Source organism: Octopus bimaculoides, chromosome 27 (assembly GCF_046866305.1).
Source record: "Octopus bimaculoides isolate indiv1 chromosome 27, ASM4686630v1, whole genome shotgun sequence".
NCBI classification, from domain to species: Eukaryota; Metazoa; Mollusca; class Cephalopoda; order Octopoda; family Octopodidae; genus Octopus; species Octopus bimaculoides.
Window position 1 is genome coordinate 12,000,754 of NC_142954.1, and position 12,288 is coordinate 12,013,041.

General features: G+C 37.7%; 1 protein-coding gene and 1 long non-coding RNA gene across 2 annotated transcripts in view; both read right to left on the reverse strand.

Annotated features, from left to right (window-relative positions):
• LOC106874774 (uncharacterized) overlaps window positions 1-10,878 on the reverse strand; it is a 71,690-nt gene extending 60,812 nt beyond the window's left edge. The window contains exon 1 of the mRNA XM_089343356.1: window positions 8,588-10,878. Coding sequence (XP_089199482.1) covers window positions 8,588-9,367 — 780 coding nt within the window. The 5' untranslated portion in view covers window positions 9,368-10,878. The remainder of the gene's footprint in view (window positions 1-8,587) is intronic.
• Window positions 10,879-11,551: 673 nt separating this feature from the next.
• The window catches only part of LOC149130855 (uncharacterized), a 33,468-nt gene continuing 32,731 nt past the window's right edge, over window positions 11,552-12,288 (reverse strand). Inside the window, exon 2 of the long non-coding RNA XR_016238632.1 lies at window positions 11,552-12,124. This is a non-coding gene — a long non-coding RNA (uncharacterized LOC149130855). The remainder of the gene's footprint in view (window positions 12,125-12,288) is intronic.

Consider the following 12,288-nt stretch of genomic DNA (forward strand, 5'->3'; position numbering starts at 1 on the left):
CCACACAGGGCTGAACACAGAGGGGACAAAATACAAAGTAGAGCTTGAGTGGGGGAAAGAAAAGGGGGCTAGAAATTCAATCAAAAGGGATCATTAATAAAAAGAGCTGATCAATAGGGTTTGTGTATCACAGAAATGTCATGATGTAAAAAGGGGAAACAGATTAGGTTTATCCGTGGAAGGAAAAGCCTACGGAAAAGACGACGGTAACCTTGGCCAATAATGTCATGCAAAAAAAACACATTACAGTGACTCTTTTTTTCGTTTCTTTTTTTGGTTCATAGTGTTATGCTCAAGCCGGCTCCGTCATTCACACGTGCCATCCTTGCTACATTCACCCATCTCTTTTGAAACATTCACAAGACAAAACCTCCGTCTCTACTCTCACCTTCCTCTTCGAGTGTTACTTGAAGAAGTTGATGAGAGATTGACCAGAGAGGAAAGTGTTTGCCCCTAGACCTTTCAGATGCTTCCACCATACACATTTTTTTGCCATAGCCACAAGTACAATGAAAATGGCTCTTCCTTCTCGTTTCAAGGAAGGAGGCACAACAATATTCACGATAGACTCGGTTAATAAACCGACTCGTCCCACACGCGATAGTAGTCGTTCGACATAGGCCCACAGGTTGGAAATGGGTGGACACTGTACGAGTGCATGCAGAATGGTTTCGTCACTCTGACCGCATCTAGGACAGGTCAACCCTGTGTTTCTCAAGCCATGCATGTAGAGCTTATCCAGAATGAGTAGCGCTTCCCGATAGCACTGCCAGGCCAGGGATCTCTGGAAGTTGTCCATAGGTTCCAGCCCAAAAGTCGTCTCTCCAACATGCTGTTCATAGAACAAGTGATACTCCAACCAACCAGGGGAAGCAATATTTTAGATCTCTGCTTCACAATGTGAGCCTAATCCATAATGTGAAAGTAACACCTATATCTCTTTCAGATCATAACATTATAGAATTAACAATGTATGGTCCTAGACAACCCACTAACACCCACCCTATCAGAGGACCCAAGCCATATTCAACCAGAATTTCCACAGGGCAGACTGAAAGTCAATTCGCAGAGAGATTCGAAATCGAAACTGGCATGATAGCCTTTCTATACAAGGACAATGTACATACATATATATGTACATACATGACTATATATATATGTATATATACATATATACATATGTACCAATAAATCTATATATACACACACACACACACACACACAGACGTATACATAGATATATATATGTATACATACATATATACAGCTACATACATAATATACATGTACTTACATAATGTACATATACTTACATATATACGAATACATGTATATACTTTAACACATATATACACCCCATTTATATATATATATATATATATATATATATATATATATATATATATATACAAATATACACACACATATCTACATGTATGTATGTGTAGATATGTAAATATGCATATATATGCATACATACATACACAAACACACATCCCTATATACATACTTATACATACATGCACAGAGACAAAGCTATGTATACGCCTGCACTGCACGTATAATATATACACTTAACCTAGCATTATATCTTTCATTCAACCAAGAAATCCACACACATCACACACACACAGAGCTAGCAAGACACAGTTACGCCTAACTCACACACTATACATAGCTGTAGTTGTTGTTCTGGGTACAGAGTAGCAACAGGTAAAGCTTCTATGGTATTGAGTATGTGGGTGTGACATTTTTCATCGGTGAGTCACACCTCAGATAAACATATCTTTACATATTCATAGCTCCAGAAAAAAAAGTAAAAAATCAACTTAAATAAATAAAAAAACATACATATATGCGAGTGCATATTGTGTGTGTGTGTGTATATATATATATATGTGTGTGTGTGTGTGTGTGTGTGTGTGTGTGTGTGTGTATCTATATGTATATATGTGTGTGTGTATATCTATATGTATATGTGTGTGTGTATATATACATATATATGTATATATATATATGTGTGTATATATAAATATATATGTATATATATATGTATATATGTGTGTATATATATATATGTATATATATGTATATATATATATATATATGTGTGTATATATATATATATGTATATATATATGTGTGTATATATATATGTATATATATATGTGTATCTATATATGTATATATGTACACACACACACACACACACACACACACAAATATATATATATATATATATATGCATGTATGTATGTATCATCATCATCATTGTTGTTTAACGTCCGCCTTCCATGCTAGCATGGGTTGGAGGATTTGACCGAGGACTGGCAAACCAGATGGCTGCACCAGGCTCCAAACTGATCTGGCAGAGTTTCTACAGCTGGATGCCCTTCCTAAAGCCAACCACTCCGAGGGGTGCTTTTACGTGCCACCGGCATGAAGGCCAGTGAGGCGGTACTGCCAACGGCCACACTCAAAATAGTGTTTTTTACGTGCCACCTGCACAGGAGCCAGTCCAGAGGCACTGGCAACGACCTCACCCGAATGTTTTTTCATGTGCCAGTAAGGCGATGCTGGTAACAATCACGCTCAAATGGTGCTATTTACTTGCCACTGGCACGGAAGCAGACAGCTGCTCTGGCAATGATCACGCTCGGACGGTGCTATTAGCACTCCACTGGCACTGGTGCTCCTGGCAGAATCATTAGCTCACTTAACAGCATTTCATCCACCTATGTTTAGAGTTTAAATTAAGCCAGGGTTGTCTTTCATCCTTTCAGGGTTGATAAAATAAGTACCAATTGCACACTAGGGGTCAATGTAATCGACTTAAACCCACCCCCGAAATTGTTGGCCTTGTGCCAGCATATGAAACCAATATATAAATATATATTGGATATATATATATATATGTACTCATTTCTACATACATGCAGATAATATATGCAGATAATATAGGAACACATGTGTAAGCATCCAGATATATAAACACACAGACATATATATATAAAGTGCATGTACATAGATATATAACGTATCACACACGTGTATAATATATTAGATGCATGTCTATACACGTATACATATGTATATACTTATTTGTAGATGCATATATACACGTATATGGACATATGCGTATATTTACATTTATTCATGTACTAGCAAAAATACCCGGCGTTGCCCGGGTTAAAGAGAATAATGAAATCTAAAAACGCCGTCTAGACTACGCATCATCTTTATATATAGAGATGTATATACACACACGCACCCAAACACACGTATATATATGTATATCAATATAATATATGAAAGTCAATGAAGTTTCGTAAAAGAAGGTGATCATGTACATACTTTCTTGGTGTTGTGATTATAACACCTCATTGTAAACTATATTCCTTGTTTTCCCTTGTGGAGCATATATAAATAGGTTTTTTGTTGCTGCCCACTCTTGAGCAGCCAACATACAGTTGTCCATGTGAGAAGCAGGGCTCTTCCAAGAGAAGACCAGCTACAGACAGTGTTTGACCCTGATATTTGTTTATGGACATGGCAAAAGTCACACGAAGGGGGAATTGTAGTCTTCTGAATGTAAAAGGAATGTCTGCTCCTGATGGAGTAAGAGGAATTCTTGGAATAAAGACGTCATCTCCTTTTGCACATCCAGAAAGAATGGTAGCCTCGATAACGTGTGACATCATTTTCTAAATAATGCTCATCTGTTATGTTCGTGTTAAAATTTCATCAACATCAAAAATATATGAATTTTCATGGGAGTTATGGCCGTTATGCAAAGAATATAATTTCCAAATTTCATAAAGATCCATTCAGTACTTTTGACGTAGTTTTGGATAAGAAAACAAATGACTAATGTGTGTGTTTGTGTGCATGTGTATGTGTGTGTGATGGGTGTCTATATGTATAGATATCTGTATGCATGTATATATGTATATATGTGTACATATTACATGTATGTATAGATCTATATATATATACATATACGTGTACATCTATATGTATACATATACATGTATGTATAGATCTATATATATATACATATACGTGTACATCTATATGTATACATATACATCTCTCTCTCTCTCTTTCTCTCTCTCTCTTTCTCTCTCTCTCTTTCTCTCTTTCTCTCTTACTCTCTCTCTCTCTCTGAAAGTATCTGTCATTACAGTATCGAAATGGTGTACATATACATGTATATGTATACATATACATCTCTCTCTCTCTCTCTTTCTGTCTCTCTCTTTCTGTCTCTCTCTTTCTCTCTCTGTGAAAGTATCTGTCACTACAGTATCGAAATGTGATTGTTTCAGTTAGTGGAATAGTTTCATTTTTAAAGTGAAAGTATTTGACATGAGTGTTTTTGTTTCACTTTTGACACGTAATACTTAAATAGTGGAGGAGATATTATGTTGCCGTGTGCTCGAACTCTGCAAGAAGTTAATAATTTTTTTGGACTAAAACACAACTGGAACCCTAAGTAAGGCATGTGTAAAATTTGAATGAAATTGGTTGCGTAGTTCTCGAGTTTTAGGGATTCACACAGACAGACAGACAGACAGACACACATTCTCATTTTTATATATATAGATAGATACCAGCATATTTATACAATTGTACGCATACATATGTTTACAGATATGTTCCAGCGTGGCATGGACACAGATGTACAAACATACAAATATTTATACATTTATTTATTTATATATATATATATATATATATATATATATCTTTCATCAATTTCTCGGGCACACTAAACAACATAAACTCCACTCATTCATCCATTCCATCACACCCGATGCCACTACCCCAACTCCTCCCCTACCCCTCTCCCTCAAATGACTGAAACAAGTAAAAGAGAGTTTACAGGGACATAAACACAAACAGACAGACAGACAGACACACACACACACACACACACACATACATACATACATACATACATACAACAGGTTTCTTTTAGTTTCCATCTATCAAATTCACTCACAAGGCTTTGGTCAACCCGAGGCTATAGTAGGAGACACTTGCCCAAGGTGCCACACAGTGTGTATCTTTTACTTGTTTCAGTCATTTGATTGCGGCCATGCTGGAGCACGGCCTTTAGTCGAGCAAATCAACCCCAGGACTTATTCATTGTAAGCCTAGTAATTATTCTATCAATCTCTTTTGCCGAACCGCAGGCTTCTTTCAGTTTCCGTCTACCAAATACACTCACAAGGCTTTTGGTTGGCCCAAGGCTATAGTAGAACACATTTGACCAAGGTACCACGCAGTGGGACTGAACCCGGAACCATGTGGTTTGTAAGCAAGCTACTTACCACACAGCCACTCCTACGCCAAAAAAAGACTGATAGAATTAGGACCAGGCTTAAAAGAGGGGGTGAGCCATTCAACTAAAGATTCTTCAATGTGGTGCTCCAGCATGGCTGCAGTCTGATGATTGAATCAAGTAAAAGACACACACACACACACACACACACACACACACACACACGTGGGTGTCTGCTGTGGCATTTTTGACATGATGAATATTTTATCAGTCGTTCATAATGACATATTCCTAAAATATGTAACACAACATCTATATCGAAAGATATTGACACCAAAAATAGGAAATTCAAAGAAACACAATGAAAATTATATCATATAAATGTTAAGTGTGTGTGTGTGTGTGTGTATGTATATATATATATATATATATATATATAGTGTCATATATATATATATGTAGTATGTTTTCAATGTATGTTTTATTTACACATGTTTATATGTATACACACACACATATATGTAAGGGGAGAATTCACAAAAAAAAAAAGACAGGTGGTGTAAACAACAAAAGGATGTATTAGTTTAACACTCGGAAAGTGAAAAAGTCTTTAACATTTCGAGCTACGCTCTTCAACAGAAAGGAACACAGAAACAAATAGGGAGAGAGAAAAAAGAATGTGTGGTGGTTAGCGATCTATCATGGCGAATGCTGGACAGAGGGGTCGCACAAGAGAGCTAGGAAGAAGGGGAGGTAATAAAGTAGTGGTAATCCCAAAACGGAGGTGCGCGTGTGTGTGTATATGAGAGCGTGTATGTGCATGTGGAAGAGGGCTGGTGACCTTGCCATGTGTGTAGGTGTGTGGATGATGGTGTGGGTGCTGGGAAGTGGTCAGTGCTAGTGTGTGCGTGGTGGTGTGATGTGGTGTGGTGATGTTGGGATGTGGGGGAGGCAAGAGTGGGGAAGCAAGGTTGGGTTGTGGGTTAGGCTGAGAGTGGCGGTAGAGGTGGGGTATGTGGGAGTGGGTGTAAGGGATGGGGTGGGGGTGGGATGGGATGGATAGGTGAAGTGAGTTTGGATTGTGTAAGAGTGGGGTTATGAGTGAGGGGTGACGATGAAGGAAGAGGGGGAAGGTGGGTGGGAGAAAGTAGGTGTGAGAGGAGAGGGGAGGCGGGATAGATGAAGAGGGGAGGAGAGTTGAGCCCATGTGGCGCAAAGGAGCGAAGAGAAAAAATTAATCCCTGTTCAGTGAAGACAGGAGTCTGGATGGCCCCTGTGCAAGCACAATCCAAACATGGTTGCCAAACAAGCTTCTTATCACACAGCCACATCACTGTCATTTGAACATACACTTTTCCATGTCTGTTTGGGTTAGACAGAATTTGAGGCTATAGCCAGATGCTCTTCCTGTCCCCAACCCTCACCTGTTTCCAAGCAAAGTAATATTTCCCCATGTTTCCTAGGCATGTTTATTTACAGAAAGTTGGAAATGAATGACATTGTTTGTCCAAGAATGACAATCATCTTACAACCATCACATGACATGGTCACTTCCCAACCACGTACTTCCGGATTCATACAGATATGATGGTTGTTTCATCTTGTCAGATGATAGCCATCTCATTGCGACAGCAGCTCTATGGACAAAGACAAACAACTTCAAGAGAGTCAGATTGGCAAACAGCTTCAGTTAGTCTCAAAACATTTTGTTATTTTATGAAAGTGAAATCGAAATCGAACTAAATTCGACAACTGGCACCCATGCCAACATTGTCTCCTTCATTGGACATGAAACTCGGCTTGCGAAGACCTGTTGGGGCAAGCGAAAGCGAAATCGTGATGGCACCTGTACCAGTGGAGTGCTAAGAGCACCGTTCGAGCGTAATCTTTACCAGCGTCGCCTTCCTGGCACTTGTGCCAGTGGCACGTGAAAAGTCATTCAAGCGAGATCGTTGCTAGTGCCGCTGGACTGGCTCCTATGCAGGTAGCACGTAAAATACGCCATTTTGAGCATGGCCGTTGCCAGTACCGCCTGACTGGCCTTCGTGCCGGTGACACGTAAAAGCACCCACTACACTCTCGGAGTGGTTGGCATTAGGAAGGGCATCCCTCTGTAGAAACTCTGCCAGATCAGATTGGAGCCTGGTGTAGCCATCTGGTTCACCAGTCCTCAGTCAAATCGTCCAACCCATGCTAGCATGGAAAGCGGACATTAAACGATGATGATGATGATGTGTAAATATTCTCATCAAGCCTACTTGGGTTCATCTGTCCCTCAATCTTACTTTCTTTTTGTCCCTAAGTATTATACTACACTCAGTTGAGGGATCTTGTCTTATCGGTTCTTGATGACTTCACTAGTGCTGGTCCCACAAAAGAGTTCCCAGTACACTGTTCTGGGCTTTGGGTAAAAGAAAATAGAGGAGGATCAATTAATTATGATTTGATTCAACATATTCCCCTCTCAAATATTCATACATTTATTGCACCGGTCAGTCTTTCAGTTTTTCTAAGCCCTGTAAAAGAACTCAGAAGGTTGGCCCTCCAATAAGGGCTTTCGCAACCCCCTAAAAGTCAGGAACTTTCCAGCAGCTCCTTGTATATGACAGATAACGGAATATATTTACACAAGAAGTCACACTGGGGGATTGAGCCCGTGACCACAGGGTTCGGAAGCAAGCTTTACAATCACAAAGAAAATTAGAAACATACAGGGTGTCCATAAAGTCTCTTTACCATTTCAAAACTTCATTACAAATGCAATTGATAAGATATTTTATTCTGCAATTGATAAGATATTTTATTCAGATTTGTTCTATTGTATTCAGTGCTTATTAAAGTTTTTTTTTACCTCATTTAATACACTTCTACATGGGCACCATCAGTTGTACGAAGCACATCAAGACGGTACTAGATTTCTTGCCATGTTTGCTGTAGCATAGCTTCATCAGTTGTGGCAATGGCATCAGTAATCTTTTGCTTTAGGTCAGTAATCTTTGTTCGATACACGATATCTTTAACATAGCCCCATAGAAAGAAGTCCAGGGGAGTGATATCTGGTGATATCTGGTGATATCTGGCGTCCAAGGAATTGGCCCATCCCTTCCAATCCACCGGGATGTGATTAAAAACTTTAGTAAACACTGAATACAATAGAATAAATCTGAATAAAATAGCTTATCAATTGCGTTTGTAATATTTTTCTTAGATGGTAAAGAGACTTTATGGACACCCTATACATAAAGTAAAAAACTTCATCAATGACTGAAAGATATAAAAAAAGCAACGCATGTCACTTACGTCATCATATCCAACTGTAATGTTTGTGGTAATTTGTCCAGTCTTTCCGCCCTGTAAGCCACTCGTGTCAACATCAACACCATACTGCACGATAACTGTAGCAGAATCACTATTTGCATACGGTTTCAAACTCTTCCGAATCTCTGCAAGTGCCTTTTGGTGATAATCCGTCCGCGTAATAGTTTTGTTGCCACCGCTATTACTGCTGCCGCCGCTGCTATTACTGGTGGCGGCGTTAGTGTTGTTGGCATTCGAAGTAGCAGTGATGATCATAGGATTGTTGTTGTTGTTGTTGTTGCTGTTGCCACCACTAATGTTGCAAGTATTGCTGTTGTTGCTAACATGGTTTGCAACACTGTTGCAATTGCCGCCAACGCCATCGCTGCACACTGTGCTGCTGCAGGTGACAATGGCATTGCTGCTGTTGACGAAGTAATTGGTTCCGCCAACACCGCCACCGCCATTGACGTTGTTGTTGTTGCTGCTGCTGCTCTTGACAACAATGCCGTTGCTACTGACAATGCCAAAACCACCTCCACCGCCATTCCCACTGCTGATCACAACGCCGACACCACCACCACCACTGCTGCTACCACCACCATCACCGCCACTGCCGCCAACGCCACTGCCGACGCCCTTCTCGTACAAGTCCAGCGAGATGTCGTTGCTAAGATTGTTCTTCTGTAAGTGACTCAAATTATCACGGATCTCCTGCAACATTTTGCGGTGATGATCGGAAAAAGTCAAGAGAAGTGGGCGGCGCTCGTGTGTACGTTTCATAAGAACAACTGGCGGCGCTGTTGCTGCTGGTACAGTTGTTGTTGTTGCTGTGAATTTGGTTGTAAGTGTTTTGTGTGGATGAAAAAGAACCAACTATAGTGGGAAAATGAGATGACCCGGAGGAACGAGGGGTGTGTTAAGAAATCAATCAGGAAGGGTCACAGAAAAGGAAAAAAAAATTAAAAGAAAAGACACCCTTTTCGTACTAGTTTTTAAAAATTTCAAAGAAAAACCACTATTGCTCCCATAGTAAACATATATATGTGTGTGTGTGTGTGTACACCTAAAATTCACAGAATAGTTTAAAATTTAATTTTTTTTAATTCTTTAAAAAATTCTAAAAAAAAAAAATTTTAAAAAAGCAAAAAAAATATAAACCTAAGAGACTACCACTTGCTGTTATTATTACTACTACTAACTACAACTAATATTACTGTAACAATTAGCTATTATCACCACCCCCACAACCACCCCTGGCACCACAGTGCCCTTGATGTAAACGACCACCTCCCTTCTTTTTACACGGACAAGCACAGTTTGCTAATAGAAAGAGTAATGTGTATATAAAATACCTTTGTGTGTGTATGTGTAAGTTTATGCACGTATATGTAAGGTACTGCAAAATTTTAAGGTGTAACTCGGTGCAACTTAAAACCAAGCATTTCATCCAGTCCCATTTGAGAACATGTGGCATGCATATATGTACGCATGTGAATATGCATGCATATGTTATATGTGTGTGTGCTTTATTAGTTTTACCTTTCCTTTACCTCTTTTTCCTGGGCTTTTTTTTCCCCAAAGGGATAGGGGAAGGGAAGACTTAAGTAGGGTCCTTGTCTTTAAAGGATTTCATGTTTCACCCAATAAGCAAGAAAATATATATATATCTATAAATATATATATATGTGTGTATATATAGATATATATATATACAGTTAATTTAGAAATTATCCCTGGTCCCCACCACCCGTTTTTGTGGGTGGTAGGGTAAAAGATTGGGGATGTGGATGAAAATGCAACACTGGGGTAAGAATCAAAGAAGAGACAGAGAAAAGCTAAGGTTAAGATAGATCAGAGACTATGTTTCTGTGTGTACACAAGTGTAAATGCTTGATTAAAGATGTGGCAGTGGTGGTAGTTCAAGTTTGGTTTCAAAGCAAAATATTCGTAAGTGAAGTTTCTCGCCCTCAAATGGTTTCCTCCTTTGTTTGTTTATTTATCACGTATTTTTTCCACTAAATATTTCTTCCAGGTGGTAAACTCAATTCCTATTTAAATTTCAAAACAATATTCCTGCAACAATATTAAAGGTTTGATCCAATAAGTTTTTTTTTTTGAGAAGGGTTTTCTTTTTGCATCTTTTCTTAATAAGTTTTCCTTTTAAACTGTTTGTAAAGTGTGATGATTTTTATCTTCGGAGTATTACACAAGCCACAATTTGATTGAAGGGGGTGAAGAAAAGTTGTGCTTTTCTTTAATAACTTTTTGTCTCATGTATATATAGTTATATATATATATATATATACACCAATATAAATTTATGAAAATGTCTTCTTCTCTGACACACACACTTTTGCTGTAGAATTTACAAGAGAAAATTTTACTTGATGTCAACTTGCGCTATTGTGACACGAATGTAATCACCTCGTTTCTTTTTCTTTCTCTCTCTCTCTTTCTATTTCTCTCTTGATTATGGACACAGTTGCGAAATGCTTCGTTTCCTGTAATTAACACACACTTATGAAATGTTTATTTCCAGCGCATAAAAATGTTTACTTTCTATATATATATATATATATATATATAAAAGCCACAGTCGTGAATTGTTTATTTGCTATGTAAAACTTTCAGCCACAAAAATGCTTACTTTTCAAAGAAGGAAAAATGACAATTATGCAGAGCCCTTTATTTATTTTTTTTTTTTGCTGTATTTTTTGTGTAAGCTTGAGTAGAGACTATTTTCGATAAATTAGTCAAAGTGCTTATTTCAGATTTAGCTTACAATCGAGAAATGTTTCTTTTCTGTATAAAACTACAGGCATGAAATAGTTATTGTTGACAAGTCCTGAATTCTGTACAGCACTCAGAAAATGTATATGAAAAGCAGTTGTGAAATGAAATGTTCACACTTCGTAGAACTGCAATCTACAAAAATGTTTACGTTTTGTTGTAAAACCAAACACTTCAAAATGTTTACTTTCTGCACAGACTTCCTACACTTTTGAATTATTTATGTTCTGTGAAGCTTTGAAACTGTAAAATATTTACTTTCAGTATAAAGATAGTTTTTTTTTTAAATACTTTCAATTAAGTATCAATAATAATTTAACTACCATAACGAATGTCTTTTGTTTTTTTTTTCTTTTACCAAAGATATGTTTAATTTTATGTAAAGCCTCACAACTATTACACCGAACTATTCTCAGTCTTGCTTCAATCAATTCAACTAGAAATTCGATGTCATTCAAAAACTTCTTAATGGCTCAATTTTGTTCTTTTCTACTTCCCCCCCTTCTTTATTTTTTCTTCTTTTTTACCATCGACTTTTCTTTTTCTTTTTCTTCTTTCCAATGATTATCTCATTTGCGGATTGTTATCGAGATCCTTTTTTAGCCCCTTCGTTTTGTTTTCCAGATGTTGAGTAAGGTTAGTTTTCATGGGATTTTTATTTTATCTTATTCATTCATTTATTTATTTATTTATAGGCCTGGTTGATGTTTCTTTTTCTTCTCAGTTCTTGTAAATATGAGGAGACCACTGCAAGAAAAAAACAAAAAAAAACAAAAATTAATTAAAATAAGATTCACTTTTTCATATCAAATTATTTTAATATCAATTTTATCGTTGGTGTGTCTTGGGAGGGTCATTAAGACAATAATGACACATGCACTGGTTCAACATCACTTCTTTGTTGTTAGTCA